The sequence below is a fragment of the Brassica napus genome, chromosome C7, assembly GCF_020379485.1.
Source record: "Brassica napus cultivar Da-Ae chromosome C7, Da-Ae, whole genome shotgun sequence".
Lineage (NCBI taxonomy): Eukaryota > Viridiplantae > Streptophyta > Magnoliopsida > Brassicales > Brassicaceae > Brassica > Brassica napus.
Window position 1 is genome coordinate 25,076,161 of NC_063450.1, and position 22,912 is coordinate 25,099,072.

At 38.8% G+C, this 22,912-nt stretch overlaps 1 protein-coding gene across 1 annotated transcript; it reads left to right on the plus strand.

Annotated features, from left to right (window-relative positions):
• The first annotated feature begins 19,148 nt into the window (after positions 1–19,148).
• On the plus strand, positions 19,149–20,446 carry LOC106369530. The gene is made up of 4 exons (XM_013809673.1): positions 19,149–19,326; positions 19,426–19,680; positions 19,770–19,832; positions 19,875–20,446. Exons 1-4 carry the CDS (start codon positions 19,149–19,151, stop codon positions 20,444–20,446), a joined length of 1,068 nt encoding a protein of 355 aa, XP_013665127.1.
• The last annotated feature ends 2,466 nt before the right edge of the window (positions 20,447–22,912 follow it).

Consider the following 22,912-nt stretch of genomic DNA (forward strand, 5'->3'; position numbering starts at 1 on the left):
TACTTTTTCACCTGTTGCAAAGCTCCATACCATTAGGATTGTACTATCAGTTGCAACCAACCTTGGGTGGGATATTTGGCAAATGAATGTGAAAAATGATTTCCTCTAAGGAGAGCTAGAAGATGAAGTCTATATGCTACCACCTCCGGGTCTTGAAGGAATGGTGAAGCCAGGAAATGTTCTTACACTGAAGAAAGCCATCTATGGATTGAAACAATCACCTAGAGCATGGTAAAATAAGCTAAGCACAACACTGAATGGTAGAGGCTTCAAGAAGTCCGAGCTTGATCACACCCTCTTTACCCTCAATACTCCATCAGGCATCATTATTTTGCTTGTGTATGTGGATGACATCATCATAACAGGCAGTGATAAGGAAGGAATCCGAGCCACCAAGGAGTTTCTAAAATCAGTATTTGATATAAAGGATTTGGGAGAGATGAAATACTTTCTTGGGATTGAGCTGTGCAGATCCAAGGAAGGGTTATTCATCTCTCAAAGGAAGTATGCATTGGATCTCTTGAAGGATGCTGGTGCGTATGGAGGAAGAACAGCCAAGATGCCCATGGAAGATGGGTACAAGGTTCCACGTGAGGGGGAGATTGAAGACAACAAGCTGTTCTATGATCCAAAGCTGTATAGGAAGCTTGTGGGGAAGCTAATATACTTGACTATCACTAGGCCAGACATATGCTTTGCTGTTAACCAAGTAAGCCAGCATATGCAAGCTCCACGAGAGCATCACTGGCGCATGGTGGAGAGAGTTCTCATGTACCTGAATGGAACTCAAGGGCTTGGTATATGGATGGGAGTCAATAAGAGCACTGAAGTTGTGGGTTATTGTGATGCTGATTGGGCTGGAGATAGAGAAGATAGAAGGTCTACAACAGACTATTGCACTTTCATTGGTGGAAACATGGTTACTTGGAAGAGTAAGAAGCAGAAGGTTGTATCATGCTCTAGTGCTGAAGCTGAGTATAGAGCTATGCTAAAGCTTACCAACGAGTTGGTATGGATCAAAGGGATTCTTAGGCACTTGGAGATTGAGCAAGCAACACCAATGACTATGCATTGTGACAATCAGGCGGCTATTCACATTGCTACAAACTCAGTGTTTCATGAGAGGACAAAGCACATTGAAGTTGACTGTCACAATTATGATTCTTAAATACTCTTAAACATGATTACTACCTAATCTCTCTACAAATCTCCCATTAATCTTCTCTAATCTACCTTTAATCTCTCAATACCTACTCTATTCTCTAAAATCATAGTGTCCTGATGTCGATCGATGACGGAGTCAGAATGTCGATCGAGTTTTACGTAGACAGGGTTGGGCGGATGTGGGTGTTTTGCTGCGAACTCCTCGTGAGTCATGATCCTCACGGCATTGCAAGATGCGGTTGACTCTGTAGGTGTTGTCGATCGATGACCAGGAGAAGATGTCGATCGGTTTTGGATGACTTATGTCGACCGATGTTCGTGGCTTGGCGTCGATCGACACCAGTGCGATCTGCCGAAACTCATCAGACTCTCTACTTCGAAATCTCCTTCTTGCAGCTTCTCTTCCTTCACCACTTGCCAGAAATCATCCGCAATGATGGCATTCACGTGGTGCTTCATCACATCATCTTCTACCCCTCTTGTCAAGGCTCCCTGCCTCTTAACAGCTTCTCCTGTCTAAACAACCTGTATCTCCAGCTTCTTCATATGAGAGCTCAAAGTCTCAAACTTTGTGTTCAGGTTGGTGTAGACAGAATTAACCTTCCCATTGAAGTCCACTATCATGCGCTGCTGTCCCTGAAGAACTCTATCAAGCATCTCCTCAATCTTGCTCTCTTGAGTTGGCGGCTGTGGCTTCTGGTAGTAGGAATTTCCATAACCCCTGTTGTTGCTGTAGTTGCTGCTGTAGGGTTTCTGGTGCTGTGGACTCTGGTTGAAATTGCCTTTATTTCCATAGGAGTTTCTGTTTCCACCCTGGTTTCCAGAACCTTGAAATCCAGTTCCACTGATGAAGTTCACATCTGCTTCCTCTGCTCTACCCTCTGTGTCTACAGCCTCTGCATCTTCAATCAAACATACCTGCTTCCTGAGAAGCTTGTGAACACTGTCCAGCTTTGCTTTCACTTCATCCATCTGATCATTCCCAATGATGGTGGCAGATCTCTTCCTCTCAAAGTCAGTGTTCTTGGTGCTGCTGCTAGATGCTAGGCTTTAAATGACCTTCACTGCCTCCTCTGGATTCCTGGTGTTGAAGTTCCCATTGCTGGAAGTATCAAGAGCCATCTGGTACTGCATTGCGATGCCTCTGTAGAAAGTGCTGAGCAGTTGTACTTCATTGAATCTATGGTGTGGACAATCTCTTTGGTAAGACTTGAATCTGATCCAGGAGCTTCTGAATGATTCTTCAGGCTTCTGAGTGAATGTAGCAATCTTGCTCCTCAAGTCTTCAGCACGTGCTTCATCAAAGAAGTTGCATAAGAATGCATTCTTGATGTTGCTCCAGGATGTGAGAGATCCTGGTGGTAACTGCTTAAGCCAATGCGAAGCATCTCCAGCAAGTGAGTACTTGAAGAGCTTGCATAGGAGGTAGTCTTCAGAGACTCCCTCGACTTTAATAGCAGATATGAGATCCTCGAACCTCTCCAGATGGTCCATAGGATGCTCCATAGGATGCTCGTGAGATAACCCATAGTAGGGTGTCTGTCCCACGAGTGTGTAGTACTGTGGCTTCAACTCGAAATCCCTCTGAATAGTTGGAGGTCGAATGGCTGATCTGTTGGTGTAGAACTGATCTGGACGGTTGTAGTAAGCCAATGTTCTGGGTCGAGAGGCCTCATCTACAGGTAGAGTAGGGCCTGTAACATCAGTATCGGACTCAGGGATTGAAGCCCCCTGAGCATTTATCCTTTGACCTGTTGCATTACGCAGATGACCCTCCTGGTCATGCAGGTCTCCTCTCTCATCACGTACAAGAATCAAAGTCGCAACCATGTCTCGCGGCTCAGTATCGATCGATGTTGGGACTGAGGTATCTATCGATGTCGGATGGAAGATGTCGGTTGACGGGACAAGTGCCTGGGTCGACGGTGGTTGACAAAAATCGAGCGACGAACAAGCGTTGTTGTCGATCGATGAGGAGCGCGCTTCTTTGCGGATAGAAGTTGAGTTTCCTTGTTGATTCTGGTACTGCTGGGCATGTACCTGAAAATCCAAGAAAAAATTTTATGCCAGAAACTTAACAAAATTAAATCTAATAGGCGATCAAAGCTCCCCGGCAACGGCGCCAAATTTGATATCACTCAAATTACCCTAAAGAGTGAATTTACTCTCTCAAATAAGAGGTTCAATTGCAGTACTTGGGGATCGAAAACACAAGGAGCTAGGGAACCTAATAAATCTAATGGGATATGTTAAGTAGAATGGTTTAATGATCAAAATGTAAAATTGCAATTTTGTTGAGCAAGTAATTGCTCGATTGATTGGTTGAGGTTCTGGTGCTTAAAAGGAAATAGCTAGACTTAGGGTTTTTATTCAGGAAACTTGAAATTATAATCCTACAGATGCCTAATGAGTTGCATGCATGATAATGTAGAGCTCAACTACTAAACAACAAGTCAAACAGCTCTCGCGTTTCTGGACTTGTCTATTAACTAGATCTAATGACCCAAACAAGAATGTTCGATCAACAGCAAGTGTCGATCGATTATCCTATGGGGATATCGTTCGATACACCTTTCACTCCGTCGATCGATTATCCAGTATGGATATCGATCGACGCGCTTCTAGTTAAGCTTTATACGCGAGTTGAATGATTCTTACTAAGCTCACTAGATCAGCTCTCGCCTTACTCTAGCATGAATCTTAGCTCAATTAGAATGGTTTCAGGATGAGAATGAAGCTATCGTTTTTATCTAACAATCCTAGGGCAAGTTCTAGGTAGCTAATCTAGAATCATGCATTAATGACAATCCTAATGATTATTATCACAACTCAGCAATCTATAGTTGGGGCTAATCCCTCATAACCTATTTAAACCCAAATATCTAACAATGGAACTACTCAGACATGATCAAGCAATTCATAACAACAATTAGGTAAGAAAAATTCATTAGAATAGTAAATAGATATTAATGGAGTTCCAATAACAAATATAACTTTTGATCTTCTCTCCAATCTATCAGAATCTTAAAAACCTTTTGCTGATAATAGTAAAACAAGAAACACAAGAAAGCACACTTTGCCTCTAACATGGTGGCAAAGCTTATATAATAAGGTTAAAAATCGTCAAGGGTAATCTTGTAAATTGGTGAAAACTTGGGCTTCAAGTTGGCTGTGACCAAACGGGCTTTCTGTGTGCTTCGCTGTCGATCAATGTTCTGATGTGAACATCGATCAATATTTCTTCCTTAGTATCTACCGATGGTTGGGCTCGAAGGTCATCTCGGGTGCTTGCTCCAAATATCTCCAAAATGCTGCAAATATCTCCAAATCACTCCTGATCTTATAAATATAATAAATAGTTTCTATAATATAATAATTAGTAGTAAAAACACACCTATAAACCATGGATGAAAGTAGGCCAAATCCATGCACTACAAGAAAACATATTTTTACGAGGGCAATATTCGTTGTAAATTCGTCGTAAACGGGGTTTTACGAACCTCGAAATACGTTTCGTTGTAAAACTTCCGTCGTAACGGAGATTTCGTCGTAAACGACTTGATATGTTTACGACGAAAATAATTCCTCGTAAAGTGCAGGGCAAGGTTTCGTCGTAAACGAGACGTAACTTTTCGTGGTAAACTCCACGTAACTCTTTCGATGTAAAGCAGACGTAAATATTTTCGTTGTAAAGAACACGTAAACCTTTCGATGTAAAACCCTCGTAAATCTTTCGACGTTAATCACTCGTAAAAAATTACATGAAGTTTACATCGATTCTTATTATTAATATATATATTGAATTTATATTGAATTTATTTAATATTTAGAATTTAAAATAATTTAAATTTTAAAACGAAATATGAAAATGAAAAACATATTTTTTAAAAAAGCATTTAAAAGTCATACAGTAATATTTAAATTCATAATACAAATAGAAATATAAAAAAAAACTACATATTCTCGAAGTAGTCGGTGGGGTTGCTCGGCTGTTGACGGGTTGGATCGGACTCTTGGGGATCTCGTACTGGCAACCCAAGAGCGGCTCGTCTCTCACTCAACATTCTTTGCATAACCGGGTTTCCCACGGCCATCACGTCTAGCAAATCATCAAGAGAGTCTAAACGAACCTGCTGGCTATCCATTCGAGCTTTCATCTAAGCAGTCTCTACATCCCGTCTCAAAGTGTATGACGAAGTTGCCCTTGCAACTTCGTTAACAGAGCCTATTCCGACTATCCGTCCCTTCTTTTTAGGAGCCACCTATAAAATCAAAACATATATTAAAATAGTTAATTATGTTAAAATATTAAAAATAATGTAAACGAAATTTTAAGTTGTACCTCTTCGAAGATGCTGTCGGCCTCTTCGGTGGATAATGTGACGGGTAATCCATTGGGAGACTTCTGGGTTAGTTGCGTCTTCCGTTCTTCAATCCGAGCAGCCACTGCTTGGAGAGTTTCTCAGATGCAGGATCCACCAAAACTCCGTCGGATGTGGTGTGAGTCATCTTGAATAGGTCAGACAGAGATGGTAAGACTCCCCGTCTTCTGGAACTACAAAAAAATTAAATTAAATATTAAAAATTATATTAATTGAATATTTTAAAATATATATCCTTCGTCCTTCGAGAAGGACTCCTGCATTAGGTTTCTGCATGAGGTTTTTTTCCGGTTCTGTGAAGCATGGGCAAATGACCATCTTTATCCTTCGTCCTTCGAGAAGCCGAGCACGAATTGGCCTTTTTGATCGAAGAGGGGTGCTCCCAATAGGCGATGAGGCCATCCCACACATCCTTCGTGACCTCAGTGGGCTTTCCCTCATACCCGTAGATCTCCCACTTGTCCTTCCAATCGGAGACTGTGTTGCAGAGGCAGATCTTTGCCTTTGCAACGAATTCCGCCTTCACCCTCTCGGTGATTCCCAAAGACCAATGCCACTTTTGCTGAAACACAAAAATTTTGAAAAAATTACAATTAATAATAAATATTAAAAAATACATATATATATATATATATATATTTAAAAGTGAAAATTTAATTAAATTTAAAAATCTTACCGCAAAACATTTAAACCACGTGATCTTAACGTGATTTGGTGTTTTGCTCCAGTTCGGATATGCCCCGTCATAGTAACCCTTAATCGTCACCGAAACGCTCCGGCTAACACGGTTGTTAGCCCCAAACCTGAAAAAAACAATTTAACCGTTAGAAAATAAAAATAATTTAAATTTTAATGTAATAAAAATTAATAACTTACCAATAAGTTCCTCTGGGTCTATCGGGGTCTAGAACATCCAAACCCTCCCGTCCAGGCTGGGCAAGCAAATCCTCCACCGTATATCTCGCGAATGGAGCAAATGAGGGCACACGCAAATCCGAATGAACCGCACCTTCTGGGACAGGCTGAGGTGCAGCCGCTGGAGGAGGAGGTGGAGGCATCTGCGGTGGAAGAGGAGGACTCGAAAAAAATCTCTGAGAAGTCTGAGAGTCTGGAACTGCATCGGAAGACGATGGACCGGAAGAAGATGTACCGGAACCATCGCCAAACAACTGGGCATAAGTAGGTTCTGCTGGTTTCCTTCTAGGAGCCATCTAAAAAAAATTAAAATAAATTTAATCAATTACGACGACATAATTAAAAAATTATTCCGTTACCTAACTAATCACCTAAACTATAGTATTCCGTCATCTAACTAATCACCTAAACTAATTACCTAACTAATCATCTAAACTAATTACCTAACTAATTAATCACCTAAACTAACTTAAAAAAAAAATAGAAGAGGAAAGGGAGTGTACCTTAGAGGGAGAGCAAAGGAGTTTGGGAGGAATGAATGAGGCAGCCTCGTTCTCGGCGTCTCAATATATAGAAAACGTTTCGTCGTAAACGCGACGTAATATTACGACGAAGTTACCAGGCCCGCGTTTTTCCATTTACGACGAAGTTACCAGGTCCGCGTTTTTCGGTTTACGACGAAATTACCATACTTTTTCGTTTACGACGAAGTTAACAGGCCCGCGTTTTTCCATTTACGACGAAGTTACCAGGCCCGCGTTTTTCCATTTACGACGAAGTTACCAGGCCCGCGTTTTTCTATTTACGACGAAATTACGTCGAATCGATTTACCAGGATTTTTCGTTTAATATGAAGTTACCAGGTCCGTCTTTTTCCATTTACGACGAAATTATGTGGAATAAATTTAACCATTTACGACGATTTTACAACGCTTAACCCTAAACACCGAGAATGAAATCCCTAAACCCCAAAGTCACATATCATCTAACATCATATCTTCTTCTCTACTACTTCTTGCTCTTTCTCCAACTTAAACTCTAAAACCCTAAAAATCCAAATAAATTTTTAAAAACTAAATAAATATATATTATATAAAACAACATTTGTTACACATACATTAAGATGGTAAAAAAAAACAATATTTCTTTAAACATACGTTACAATAGAGAAATACAACATTTGTTACATATATTACATTACTCTAAATCGTTTTCGTTCTCATCAATATTACATCACTCTAAATCGTTTTCGTTCTCATCACTATCATTACAATCATCATCGTCGTTTCTCTCGAACTCGTCTTCACGTGCTTCATCTGTCGCATCTTCGGGAATATCTTCATATTGAAAGTTTTGCGGGTCGATCAAAAGGATTTCATCAGTTGGTTGTTCTGGTACCTCAACTTCATTGATAGCGTCTTCTTCTTGCAAGAGCGGTTCTTCTCCAGCGACAATGCGTCCACGAGGTGTAATTTTGATAGCAGCTAACCAGTTTATCCCGGAAGTTCAAAGCCGAAGATAAGGAAGGAAGCTAACTTGCTCGGCTTGTGAAGCTAAAATGAAAGGCTCAAATTTGTTGTATCTTCTCCCAAAATTGACATCCACAATACCGAATTTGCTATACCGAATCCCTCGGTTCACAACAGGATCGAACCATTCACATTTGAAGAGGACGCATTTTAGCTTCAATAACCCCGAAAATTCCACTTCAATAATCTTCTGCAAGATTCCGTAAAAGTCTGTTTCACCTTCCACACATATTCCGTAGTTACTCGTTGCCCGATGTCTCCCATACTCGTATGTGTGAAAGGTAAATCCTCGTGTGAAATACATAGGTGATGTGGTGACCTTTGCAACTGGACCTTGAACCAATTCGTGAAACCATACGGGATAATAAGGATCGTCATAATCAACCTGCAAAAAGCAGATATTCTTAATTAATATTGAAGTATCAAAACACTTACTTAATTAATCAATGTATGAGATATATTACGTACCTGTGATTTTAACCACTTGACAAAGTGCTTATCTTTACGTGTGTCCAAATCAGTTGCAGATATTCCTGGTATTGCTTCTTCAACTTGAGATACAAACATGCTGCAAATTAAACAAATAATCAAGTCATACATAATTAACTTCAATTCATATAATTAACATTCACAAATATTTACCTTTCAAAGTAACGGGTCACTGCAGAATATAAGTGTGGGCTCTATGTTTATCCTCTTCACATGATCACCATACTTCTTTCGTTTTACCACAAAACCGTCCAATTTCGCAGAAAATGTTTGGAACACTATCAATTGGATATGATGTCGGTACTCCACCATCATCATATCTTCTAGGAACTCTTTTTCTCGTACGAACAGTTGGAGCAAAGTAGTATGATGTGAAGTTAGATGTTTCGGCTGTCAAACTCCCCGCAACTATTGAACCTTCCACCTTTGCAAGATTTCTTGCTTTCCCCTTCAAATGTTTCATCTGTCGCTCATACGGATACATCCATCCGTTGTGAACAGGTCCACGAAGCAATGCTTCATACGGTAGGTGGACAACTAGATGCTCCATGACGTCAAAAAATGAAGGAGGAAATATCTTCTCTAGGTTGCACAATATGATCGGAATGTTCTGATGAAGTTGTTTGATGACTTCTTCCTTGAACGTACGTGGGCTAAGATCTCTGAAAAATGCTCTGATGGCTGTATATTGCAAAAGTAATCAAATTAATAACATTTCATAACATATATATGTATATATATATTATAAAATTATAATTATCTGCAAGTGCTTCATGGACATTTGCTGGAAGGAGCTCGGCAAAAGTAAATGGAAGTAGTCGTTGCATAAACACATGACAATCATGACTCTTCATTTCGGAGAACTTTTGACCCCGTTCAACACATCTTGACAGATTAGAAACATAACCATCAGGAAACTTAACTTCTGATGCAACCCAGTCAAACAAGGTTGTTTTGGCTTCTGATGACAACCGGAAGATGGGAACAGGAACGTTTCCATTGCTCTTGATATGTAACTCACTTCTTGTGCAAATATCAGGTAAGCCCATCATTGACTTTTTGTTATCTTTTGTCTTCCCAGGGACATTAAGTAATGTATTCATGATGTTCTCAAAAAAGTTCTTCTCAATATGCATGACATCCAGATTGTGGCGTAAGAGAAGATCCTTCCAATAGGGTAGCTCCCAAAATATACTCTTCTTATGCCAATTGTGAGAGACACCATACCCATCAGGCATATTTCCAGGAACATGCCAATTTCCTCCAACCTTAACTGTTTCCTGAGCTCCGTAATAATCAATGTCTGCTTCGATCTGCTGGCCGGAGAGATATGGAGGAGGACTGTCTCTGACAATTTTTTTGTGCCGAAACAATGTCTTATTTCTTCTGTACGGATGGGCAAGTGGAAGAAAGCGACGATGACAATCAAACCAACAACTCTTCCTACCATTCTTCAGTTGAAAAGCATCCGTCGATCCAAGATAATATGGACAAGATAATCTTCCATGTGTTGTCCAGCCAGACAACATCCCATAAGCAGGGAAATCACTTATCGTCCACAGCAGAACTGCTCGCATCGTAAAATTGTTTTTCAAGGAACAGTCGTACATCCTCACCCCTTCTGACCACAATTGCTTTAGCTCTTCTATCAACGGTTGAAGAAAAACATCAAGAGACCGTTTTGGATGCTTCGGCCCAGGGATTAATATGGTCAAAAATAGAAATTCTTGTTTCATGCACATATCCGGCGGTAAATTGTACGGCGTAAGAATGACTGGCCACAAAGAATATTGTCTACCAAACATTCCAAATGGACTAAATCCATCGGTGCATAACCCAAAATAGACATTCTGAATATTTGTAGCAAAATATGCGTGTCCCTTGTTGAAATGTTTCCACGCTCTTGCGTCTGATGGATGTGCAACCTCACCATCTCTCTGGACATGTTCTGCATGCCACCTCATCGATGCATCAATCCTCTCAGATTGATATAATCTTTTCAATCTGTCTGTAATTGGTAGGTACCACATCCTTTGGTACGGTACCCTATTCCTCCCACGGCCTTGCGGTTTGAATCGTGATTTTTTGCAGAATCGACACTCTTCTAACTTGTCATCTTCTTTCCAGTAGATCATGCAGTTGTCGATGCAAACATCAATCATCTCCGAAGGCAACCCAAGACTATAAACCAATTTCTGAATCTCATAATAAGATTCAGCAGACACGTTGTCTTCTGGCAAATACTCTTTAAACAACTCCGCCCTTGCATCCATGCAATTCTCAGGTAAATTATGATCCGTTTTAATATTCATCATCCTAGCTGCTAGAGAAAATTTAGAGAGACCTTCTCTACAACCAATGTAAATTGGTTGATTTGCAGCATCTAACATTTCATAAAACCGTTTTGCATCCAAATTAGGTTCTTCTACATTTCCAGTTCCATCAGCTATTGTTGTAGTTGTTTCTAAGAATGCATCACTAATCATATCTTGAACGCTATCATGATCTACCATCTGCTCCTGATCTTGATGATAATTATATTCATTATGCAAATGATTCGGTTCTTCACTAGGATGAGCATCCTCAAAATTATTATTACTACTACTAGCTTCATTTCCCCCATAACCCTCTCCATGTTGATACCAAATGTAATACTGTGGTGTAATCCTCTGTTTACTAAATGCTTCCATACAGTTTCACTACGTGCAAATTTTGAATTCTTGTATTTCCGACAGGGGCAGAACATCTTACCGCTTTCCTGCATGATCGGTGTGCAGCCCGCCTGGTGCATGAATGTCTCTAGCCCACTCAGAAATGCGTTCATCACCCTCCCGTCGGAATCTTTGTGCAAATACATCCAACTCCGTAACTCGTAAATACTACCGTCACCGGCCATTTTTTCTTAGATTTTTGTTTTGAAATATTTTTTTTCTGATTTTTTTTTTCGGATTTTTTTCCCGTTTGTGTGTTGTGAGGAAGAGAGTTGTGGGAAATGAAATATATATAGAGAAATTTTCGAGTTGGCTAGTTGAAATATAACAACGATTTTACAAGGAATCTTTTACATGGATTTTACATGGTTTTAACATAATATTTACAACGACTTTACGACGGAATTAGGTAAGTTAAAGCACATTGAATACACGTTTTCACCTAAATATAATGGTAACATGTTTCGTTGTAATGTCGATGTAACGATTATGACGTATTTTTCATTCCACGTACTTTCGTCGTAAACTTACATGGATTTTACGACGAAACTGTTTCCTCGTAAATTTACATGGAGTTTACGACGAAATTTGGTCTCTTCGTAACTGCGATGTAAACACCATGTAAATTTACGAGGAAAAATTTTCGTCGTAAATGGTCGTTGTTATGGAAACGTTTTCTTGTAGTGATGGTCTATCAATATATATATATATATATAGATAAAGTCTAGAATATTAAAATTTATTTCATAAATACAGTTTTATCTATAAACTGGATGTAGAATTGAACTACATAAAAATAAATTACATCAAAAAAGATTAGGGGATAATTTAGCCAAACGTAGACAAGACTCATTTAAGAAAAAAATATTATAACTACTAAACTAAGGAATTTTAGAATAGGGGCTCCTAAAAAGTAAAAACATTGTACTAATAGGGGCCTAGGACCATGATCAATGGACTCTATTAGGGAGGGTATCTTAGTATAATTAGGAATTAAAAAAAAAAAAGAAAATAGCTTTTAAATAAGAAACACAAAAAACGTATCCTAAATAAGAGATATAAGATACGTATCTTGACAGAAAAGTATCAAATCATGCTACCCCATTAGGGTCTCCCCCATTAATCATGCCCATTAAGAGCATGATTAATAGGGGGTTCTTATGGTGGGGTTCTTAGTGGAATATAAGAAACCGTCTTTTAACTTTTAACTAAAAAAGTTAAGAACCGGTTCATAAACAAGATATTTAAGAACCGGTTCTTAACTACTAAAAAAGTTAAGAGACGGTTTCTTATATTCCGCTAAGAACCCCACCCTAAGAACCCCCATTAATCATGTTCTAAGGCAAATGCCTCTTTTAATATGATGTAGGCATGGCCCTGTATGTAAGTACCATGCAGTTTGTTCTTTTTATGCCATATATGGAAATGCAATCTATCACAAAATAATGAGAAAAATCGCATTTTAAACACTGAGAGTGTCACTTTCTGGTACTTTAAACACTCAAGTTTTTTTACTAGCACTTTAAATCTTCAAAGTGACGTTTTATCATAATAAACCTCCAACCACGTTTTTATCATAATAAACCTCCAACGACGTTTTCCTGTTCATAGGCGACCGGTACTGTTCATTTTACTTGTTAAAATGATGAAGTGTCGTTTTTTTTAAATAAAAAATAAAATAAAAATATGTAAAAATACAGAAAAACTCGAATGAAGTTGAAAAAAAATTCAATACAAAATTAAAAAAATAATTAAAAGTTCAAAAAAAAATAAAAAAAATAAAAATTTCAAACTTAAAAGTAAAATAAAATAAAATATTAAAAATTCTAAAAATTCAAAAATAAGATCTAAAATTAAAATGTCAAGTTTAAAAACGAAAAATAAAATTTTAAAAATTCTAAAATATTAAAAAAAAATTAATTTGAAATTTTCTTTATTTATTTGTATTTATATATTTAGAGCATAAGAGTCTTTTGCATCTTTAATGATAAATTGTGGTCATTTTCTTTCTTAGAAATTTTTTTGGAACAAAACTCAAAATAATCTATTTGAGAGAATTATTAGTCATGCGTGTGGCCACCATCAATTAACATGGGGTGAAATTGGTGGCTCCCCCGAGATGCTTTCTGTGAAGTGTAGTTAGGCGATATGTAAGGTGTCTGGATATCCGAATTATCAATATAAATTTTTGGTTAAATATTTACAATTTTAATTTTTAAGTTTGAAGTTTTAATTTTAGATCTTATTTTAGAATTTTTTAAATTTTTTTTCTTTCTAAATTTGACATTTTAATTTTAGATCTTATTTCTGAATTTTTAAATTTTTTAAATTTTATTTTATTTTTAAAGTTTGAAATTTTAATTTTAATTTTTTTTTGAAATTTTGAAATTTTTTTAAATTTTGTTTTGAATTTTTATAATTTTTTCCAATTTCATTCGAATTTTTCTATATTTTTCTGTATTTTTTTTTTTTTACAAAACCGACACGTCATCATTTTTACCTGTAAAATGAACAGTACCGGTCGTTTATGAACAGGAAAACGTCTTTAGAGGTTTATTATGATAAAAACGTCATTTTGAAGGTTTACAGTGCTAGTCAAAAAACTTCAGTGTTTAAAGTGTTGGAAAGTGACGCTTTTAGTGTTTAAAATGCAATTTTTCCCAAAATAATGGCTGAAGATGTGTTTAAACTTCAGTTTCAAGAATCATTGTAAAAAAGAGACTTGTGGAATTTTGGAATATATGTGGTCCCTTAGGCAAGTGAAGGAATCAGACCAACTTGTTGGTAACAAGTAAAAGATTCTTGTACTCTATGACTATGGGTATTGATTCAGTGATGTGTGTCCGCACCAAAGACTATCCTCGGCAGTCTGAACCTCTTCTCCAGAAATGGAGTGTAAGACCTTTTATGTGAAATGCTAAGTGTAAATGTAGAGCCATCTACAGAAACCTTCTCAATAATATTAGAAATTGAGATCATGACTAGAGGTGGCTAATGTAGAGACTGAAACAAACAAATAACTAAGATCAATGTCTTTTTTTATAAGAGTTCTATTTTGTTTTTTTGGTAGATCGATAAGGATTATTTATAAGGTTCTAAAACATCAAATAACCTTAGAACTATTAAAAAAATTCTTAAAATAATTTTCACTAATTAAGATAAATGCCTAAATATTTATCTGCGTCACACTCTATTAAACAGACGTCAACGTGCTGTTAAAACATAACACCCCATTTTGCATCCTAGCCAAAAAAACATCTGCTCCATATTGGTGCTGGCTTGTTTGGGGGCGAGCATGTAGATCGTAGCTTAAATTGACAGACTACTTACAAGACAAATCATCTGAACTAGTCATCCACTACCCAACCGCTTTTATCCACGACACTTCAGACCCAAACCTATCTTTCAATATGGTTCAGCAAATTTCATGATAGAGTCTAAGTCAAAGCTTCTTCACATCGGTTTCATTTAAATCCATCGTTGCTTTAGATCCTCTCCTTTATTCAACTACTGGGCGTTTGCCCGGGCCACCCGGCGTTTTTTGTTCTAAAATTTTAGTTATTTTTCTATTACAGTTTTTATTTAAATATATGTTCACATATGTACATTAAAATATATTTTCACATATGTACATTAAAATTTCAAAATATATTAAATGTTTTTTTGTCTAATAAATCTGAAATGTTAGAACTCATAGTTTGTTGTTGGTTTTATTCCAAATTTCAAAATATTTATATTAAATGTTTTTATCCTAGTAAATCTGAATTGTTAGAACTCATAGTTTGTTGTGTGTTTTTATTCCAAATTATAGATTAATGTGTATGAGTTAAAAATTAATTAAACCTTAGTTTTATCTAGAAAAAGTTATTTTGGATTATTTAAGTTTTTATGTAAAATAATTATTATATTTTATATTGATTTAATTTTAATGACACACTCCGACAATTCAGAAGATAAGATGTTCGATGAAGAACAAATGATTCAACAAGTTAAAAGAAAAGGTTTTTATTAAAAAATTGAATGATTAAAATAATATAATAGCCAGTTATTATATAATAGGCCGTGGAAGAAATAAATATTCTAGTCAAACCTAGAAACTATAAAGCTCTTAAAACTATAAAGACTTGACTAGAAATATTGACTTGACCAAAGACCAAGACTGTTGACCGAATATTGAACGTTTTGGTCGCAGAACTCTTCGGCTGGTTGCGTCCTTTTGCATGGTTGAAGATCTCGGAATTGCTGTCAGATTGATATATTTTATGACCATGTCTTGTATTTTCTTGGTGGGCCTTTCTTTGACAAATCCAAACACTGATTTCTTATTGAGCATAAGGCCTTCACGTTCTGCATCAAGCCCATTAGCTTCTCTCGGTCTAGAACTTCATGGATCAAACCGATAAGACCCATAAATTAATGCCCATTAAGCCAAGCTATGATCAGTTGCTTAGCTGGTTCGTACCTTAAGCTCCTCGTTGGGACATAGCTGCTGATTTGGGTCGCATCATCCCCTCTTCCTTTAAAAGGATTTGTCCTCAAATCCGAACCTTCTAGGATGAATGAACCGACATTCTTCTGCTCCACTTTTGCTATCTTTTTCGCCAAGGACTGGTTATTGTTGCTTTGATCATGTGACTCTTCTCCTGGCTCAAATATGAAGTGTTGCAGACCCTCTTCATGTTTTAGTAGCTTCACTGGGTCGTACTCCTTGCAAACAAATGGCTGAACCAGTTTATCACATGAAAAAGAACCGAGAATATCACCTTAATCATAAGCGGTTGTGAGATCTTTTTCATGATCAGCTTCTGGTCCACTATCAACCACGTTTTCAGCCACTTTTTGGACAGCCAGGAGAACACTTACAGCCTCTGGTTCTTCCTCCTCATCAAAGATTAGACCGGAATCATCATCCAAGTGATCGTCTTCCTCATCAAAGATGGGACCAAGATCATCGTCCAAGTGATCGTCTTCCTCATCAAAGATGGGATCAAGATCATCGTCCATCGTCCATCGTCCGAATGGCTCTTCCTCTTCATCAAAGATTGGACCGAGATCGTCCTTAGATTATGCTTGGACATAAACAGTCGATAGCTCCGGTTCGATATCTTTGGCCTCCTGATCTTCTTCTAAAACTGAAGATGGACGTGGGTTTGTGATACTTTGATGGATCCTAGCCTTGAAACTCTCCCGCCATTTCTCACAACCTTTATTCCTCTTCTCTTCAGTTCTCGTTGATGGAGTCTCTACAACCTGTTTCGATTGTGGCTTTTGGACTGCCTTCTTTGGACTGCTCGGTTTAACTCCATTTGATCTAGAACCAAGGTAAGATCATGTGGCCTCTTTGTTGACATGTTTCTTCCATTTGTCTCTCTCAGGTCGTGACTTCTTGACTTCCTTCTCTTGGTCACGCTCATATTCTGCTATCATCTCGGCTGTGCGTTTTTTGTACCTCCATTCTTGCAACTTTTCTTCTTTTGTTTTGCGCGCTGCCTCCTCTTCATGGTTGATCAGTAGCCCAAACACAGGTGATCTCTTAAAAGATGAAGAGTTAAGAATGGTTGGCTTCTCTTCATGGTTTCTCTTCAGTAGTCCAAAAGACACAGATGATCTCTTAAAAAATGAAGAGTTACGAATGGCTGGCTGTAAAGAACTCCAAACCTCAGAGTGGCTCTGATACCACATGATACGCCCTAAATTGAAGGATCACTCTAAGGTTGGTGGATTGGATAAGCCTTGCACCGAATGAGCTAGAAAGCACAAACGATCAAGGGATGTGGATCGAATGGTGACACAAGAGGTGCATAAAGTCTCTTGATACTACCAACTTCTAAGCCCGAAGATATGACACACTCCGACGACTCAGAAGATAAAATGTTCGATGAAGAACAAATGATTCAACAAGTTAAAAGGAAAGATTTTTATTAAAAAGTTGAATGATTAAAATAATACAATAGCAAGCTTTATATAATAGGCTGTGGAAGAAATAAATATTCTACTCAAACCTAAAAACTATAAAGCTCTTAAAACCATAAAGACTTGACTAGAAATATTGACTTGACCAAAGACCAAGACTGTTGACCAAATATTGAACGTTTTGGTCGCAGAACTCTTTGGCTGGTTGCGTCCTTTTGCATGGTTGAAGATCTCGGAATTGCCGTCAGATTGATATATTATACGACCATGTCTTGTATTTTCTTGGTGGGTCTTTCTTTGACAAATCCAAACACTGATTTCTTATTGAGCATAAGGCCTTCACGTTCTGCATCAAGCCCATTATCTTCTCTCGGTCTAGAACTTCATGGATCAAACCGATAAGACCTATAAAATGCACATTAAACCAAGATATAATCAGTTGCTTAGCTGGTTCGTACCTTAAGCTCCTCGTTGAAACATAGCTGCTGATTTGGGTAGCATCATGTGGGATACTCCCGGAGACTGAATCTCAGGGAAAACCTCCGGTGCCGGTGCAGTGCCAGAACTAGATGCAGATGGGTCTCCACCAGAAATTATCGGAATAATAAGGTCTCCTGGTCTTCTTCCTACCAGCCATCTGTTAAAAATTTAATTTTGTATAAACTAGTGATATGAAAAATATTGTAATCATCTGTTAAAAATTTAATATTGTAAAAACTAGTGATATGAAAAATATTGTAATCTATGAAATAAAATTTCATATTTTAAATTCAATTCCTAAACTTATTCAATTCTAAACTAATTCTATTTCTAAACTAATTTCATTCCTGAACTAATTATATTCCTAACTAATCCACCTGAACTAAAAAGAAAAACTGACCTTATCGTCAGTTAAATGTTGGATTCGGCTTTATATATAGAATTTCTTCGTCGTAGTGTAGTCGTCATGTTTCAATGAGTTAGAGACGGCTCTTTTTTTTTTGCATTACGACAAAATAAGGATGATCTGTGTTTTTGTATTACGACAAATTAGGCACGACCTGTGTTTTCGTGTTATGACGAATTAGAGACGACCCGGATTTTGTAATTTACGACGAATTAAGGATGACATAGGTGTTACAACCAATTAGGTACAACCCATGTTTTTCTTTTACGTCTGAGTTATTATGAATATGGCTTATACCCTAAAATCGAAACACTAAATTCCTAAACCCTGATTTCATTAGTTTATATTTATACTTCTAACCCCTAAACCCTTAATACATAACATTGCATTTTATTTGAAACATAGAGTTGTAAAAATATAATGAAAACATAGATGTAGATCCTAAAATCTACACTAAGTATTTGATAGTGATCGAGAGTTTAATCCGGGGAAGAAAAGATGATGTAGGCAACGATATCTTTACAACACAACGATGTAATCAGATTCTAGTACGCAAAGATGGATTTTATTGATGAATAAGATCAAATACAATGAATGAAATGAGATCGAATGTTACAAACGAGATCGATAAGAGAAAAGACTTAAAGCTAGGTGAAAACAAGGTCAAAGTGTGTGTAACTCTCTCTAGGGTTTTCAACGTGTCCTTCTTCGTGTCCATCGATCTCTTCTAATAGTGGGTAGACTCCGCAATCTCCGCCACCGCTCCGCAATCTCCGGCTCCTTGAATCGATCTCTTCTTGCTCGTCGGAGTCGGACTTCTTCATTGGTCGCGTGGCCCAAGTCATTTAGGCCCAGTTACGTAGTTGACCGAAATTGGGTCCAACATTTGTTCCCCAATCTCTTTTCTTTGGGCTGAATGAAGAGAGATGATCAACATATATTTTGTACGTTGCTTCGCGCGTGCTTTTTTGTTTGTTCGCGTAACGGCTATATGCGCCGCCTTAGGGCGAATCATTAAATTCCTCGGCCCTAGCGATATAGCCGTTAGGGCTTGCGATGGCTTATAAGTACCTGAGAGAGTTCCTTCGCTATCTTAATCCTCTTCTTTTCTTTTTTTTTTTTTGCAGTCAAAGACTTTTAATTGTCAAATTCTGATAAGATGGCTCCATCGTTTTTCTGTCCTCTTCCAACGACCACGGCTAAATGGCTCGGGGAGCTTTATACCGTTCACGGCCTCGATCGGGCCGTTATAGGTTATTTGGCTTCCACGACTGAATCTCCGGAAGCTGTTCGTGATGGATACGGTGGGGCGTATCTCACCTTCTTTGAGACCTGCGGTATTTTCTTCCCGATCCTAGAGCCTATCCTTAGTATTCTGGCGGAGCTGGGTTTGTCGTTTACTCAGAAGTGACCCAATTTCCTGAGACATCTTTTAGCACTCCTAGTCAGGGCTCGCGAAGAGGGTTTATTGTTCGGCCTTGAGGAGCTTCGTCATCTCGTTCTGATGAAACGAAACAACCAAAACTCTGGGACCTTTCTTATGTCTCCCCGTCCAGGATGTCACATCATACAGGGTATCCTGTATCGTGATCAGAATTGGCGAGAAGAATTCTTTGTCTTCAAGATCGACGAGGCGTCTGTGGGAAATTTTGATTTCTCGAGGCTTCCCCGCAATTGGGCTGAGAATATAGGTGAGTTCCTCTTTGGTTATTTTTGCTTTCCCTATTTTTTCATGCGCGTGCAGTTATTGACTGATTCTGTCTTTTTTCGTTCATTTAAGTTCATTCTGGGAGATCAGATATGACCGACGGGCTTCGGGGTTTAATCGGAGCTCTTCGGAGAGGTCGCCCGAATTGGTTTTCTTTTGATCATGCTTGAATTCTAGCTGCCTTCTCGATGCCAGATGGATCGGGTGTTGCCTCGGAGATTGCAGGCGCCTTCGAAGATGAAGCGGAGCACTCTCAGGAGGAGGTAGGGGATTCTTCTACCAATCCTACTCCTTCCGATAGGCTGGAGAGGCATCTTGCAAGGAGGTCGTCGTTTCGTACCTTTAGGTCGGCATCGGCGGGCAAAGCCGCTAGTAGGCTGCCTCCGATTTCAATTCCGGATTCGGACGATGAGGGTTCCCCCGAAGCTCGGAGACCTCCTGTCCCTTTGAGTCCTGGCTTGCGGGATAATTCTGATGCTGCGAGCCGTAAACGGCGTCACTCGTCGAAGGCCGTTATGGAGGAGCCGTCTCGTTCCAAGCGAAAATCAAAAGGTCGGAGGTTTGCTCTAGAGGGCGATGGTCCTTCATCCGTGGGCCAGGATGATCTTGTTTCGCTTGCTCGTCGTACGAGGTTCGTAGGTTGTCGTTCCCCGTCTCTTGCTTCTCCTGAAGAGGAGGGAGCTTATGCCAAAGTAGTCATCGCGAGCTCCAAGGTCGATTTCGTTGGGCTATATGTGTTTCTGTTATAGATGCTAGGGTACTAACTCCGAGGTTTTCCCTTTTCCAGGTTATGTAGGCTTTCAACGAGTTCGCTATAACGATGGAGGATCGCATGCTTACTCTTCGCCATGAGGGTGAGGTGGAGAAAGGAAAAGTTGAGGTCCGGAGGCTTACGGAGGAGCTTCGGGCGGCCAATGAGGAGGCTAGGAAGAAAACTGGAGAAGCGATGATTTTGAGGGATGAATGGCATATAGCTCGTCAGGAAAGGGCGGTTTTTGAGACCGAGGTCGCTACTCTGAGGACCAAGGTCGTGGAGCTCGAGACTGATCGTGACCGGGACATCCGCAGAGGATCTCGCGCCGCTCGTCGCGAAATTGCCAGCGGCTTCCGAGAGGTCCTAACTTCTTTGGAGAAGAAATGAGTTGACAAAAAGAAAGAAGTATCTGCTGAGATTCAACTCCACGAGGTGGTTGCCAATCTTCATCTACAGATTGTCGAAGATGAGATACCTCGCCTGAAGGAGATGGAGAAGGATTGTGAGGCCTTTGCTAGCTTGGCCACCGTTCCGGATTGGTCGGTGGCGGGTCTCGACCTTTCTCAAGTTTCTGAAGATTCGGTTGTCAATGATGAAGTTGTGGATTCGTCTTCCGGCAAAAGGAGCTAGTTCTTAGGTGCTTTTTTATTTTCTATTTCTTTTGTATCGGATATAATCGATCTTTTCTGTTTCGTTTTCTATATTTTTTTTTTTTTTTGAACGGATAACTACTACTTTCGAAATATGATCTTTTGATTTTATTCCCCTTTCTAGTTGAGATCCTGCGGTGCCTTCACCCTTTATAAGGTCTTGTTTTACTTGGTATCGGTTTCATGTTTTGAGCGAGGCCTCTTCCTTTTCTTTTATTGATATGTCGTCAAGAAGAGTGAGTCTCCGTGAGTCTGAGAGGATACGAGGCTGAAATGGGTGTGTTGGCATAGAACAAATTCGTTCTGGCGATGTGAGTGAGGCGCTTAAAGAAGTCTTTCGCGAGGAGACTCGACTTCCTCGTGCTCCCGTTAGTGGAGAGGGGAAGGATCTTGGAGGAGAAAAGGTAATGGTTCGTACGAGCTCGAATAGTCCAAATGGCTCGGAAGGTCGAGACCGCCCTCCAAAGAAGGCAAAAGTGACTGGTGTTGATCATCGTCTTGGTGTCTCGGGTGACAGCGCTGTTGCGAAACCGTTTCACTGGAAATTTTCTCATTCTAAGGATTGCCCGATTATGGAAGATCCGGATAGCGTCGCTTATCTGGTCAGGCATTTTAAGCTAGCCGGGTGTCTGCTCCCTTCTATCTGAAACATGACAGAGCGTGACTCCTACGTTAAGATGGCTGTTGCGCACACTAAGGTCGGTTTTTTGATACTCGTAACATCGAGTCCTTAACTCGGTTTATTCGTGCTGACCCTCATGTTCCAGGCTATGGAGGCTAACAACGAGTTCGCGGCGACTTTAGAGAGGCGTTTGTGATAGCAATCAAATTACCCTAAGGAGTGATTTTACTCTTTCAAATAAGAGGTTCAATTGTAGTACTTCAGGATCGAATCCACAAGGAGCTAGGGAACCGAATAAATCTAATTGGATTTGTTAAGTAAGGTGGTTTAATGATTTAAATGTAAAGTGGCAGTTGTTTGAGCAAGTAATTGCTCGATTGATTAATTGAGGTTTTGGTGCTTAAAAGAAAATAGCTAGACTTAGGGTTTTTATTCAGGAAATTTGGAATTATAATCCTATAGATGCCTAACAAGTTGCATGCATGGTATTTTAGAGCTCAACACTTATAAATGAACCACTAGGCTCTCTCTTTCTAGGTTCGTCTATTGACCAGTGTTGATCGATGTATCTATATGAATATCGATCGATGCACTATTCAAAACGTCGACCGATTATTCTATTTGAATATCGATCGACGCTATTAGTCAAGCGTTAATGCGCGGGTTGAATGTGCTCACTATGCTCACTAGATCAGCTCTCGCCTTTCTCTAGCAAGAAACTTAGCTCAATTAGAATGGTTTCAGGATGAGATTAAAGCTATCTCTTATTTCTAACAATCCTAGGGCAATTTTTAGGTAGCTAATCTAGAATCATGCATTAATGACAATCTTAATGATTAATATCACAACTTAACAATCTATAGTTGGGGCTAATCTCTCATAACCTATTTAAACCCTAAAATCTAACAAGGGAACTACTCATACATGGCCAAGTAATTCATAACAACAATAAGGTATGAAAACTGCATTAGAATAGTAAATATATATCAATGGAATTCCAATCACAAATATAACTTTGGATCTTCTCTCCAATCTATCAAAATCCTAGAAAACCTTTGCTGTGACAATAGTAAAACAAGAAAGCACACATTTCCTTTAACATGTTGGCAAAGCTTATATAATTAGGTTAAAACCCGTCAGGGGTAATCTTGTAAATTGGTGAAGGCATGGGCTTCAAGTCGGCTGTTGT

Coding starts and splice junctions, on each gene's coding strand:
- LOC106369530 (XM_013809673.1), top strand. CDS start 19,149: ATGGCTCCATCGTTTTTCTGTCCTCTTCCAACGACCACGGCTAAATGG. Junction 19,681..19,769: donor CAATTGGGCTGAGAATATAG/GTGAGTTCCTCT, acceptor CGTTCATTTAAG/TTCATTCTGGGAGATCAGAT. Junction 19,833..19,874: donor AATCGGAGCTCTTCGGAGAG/GTCGCCCGAATT, acceptor CTTGAATTCTAG/CTGCCTTCTCGATGCCAGAT.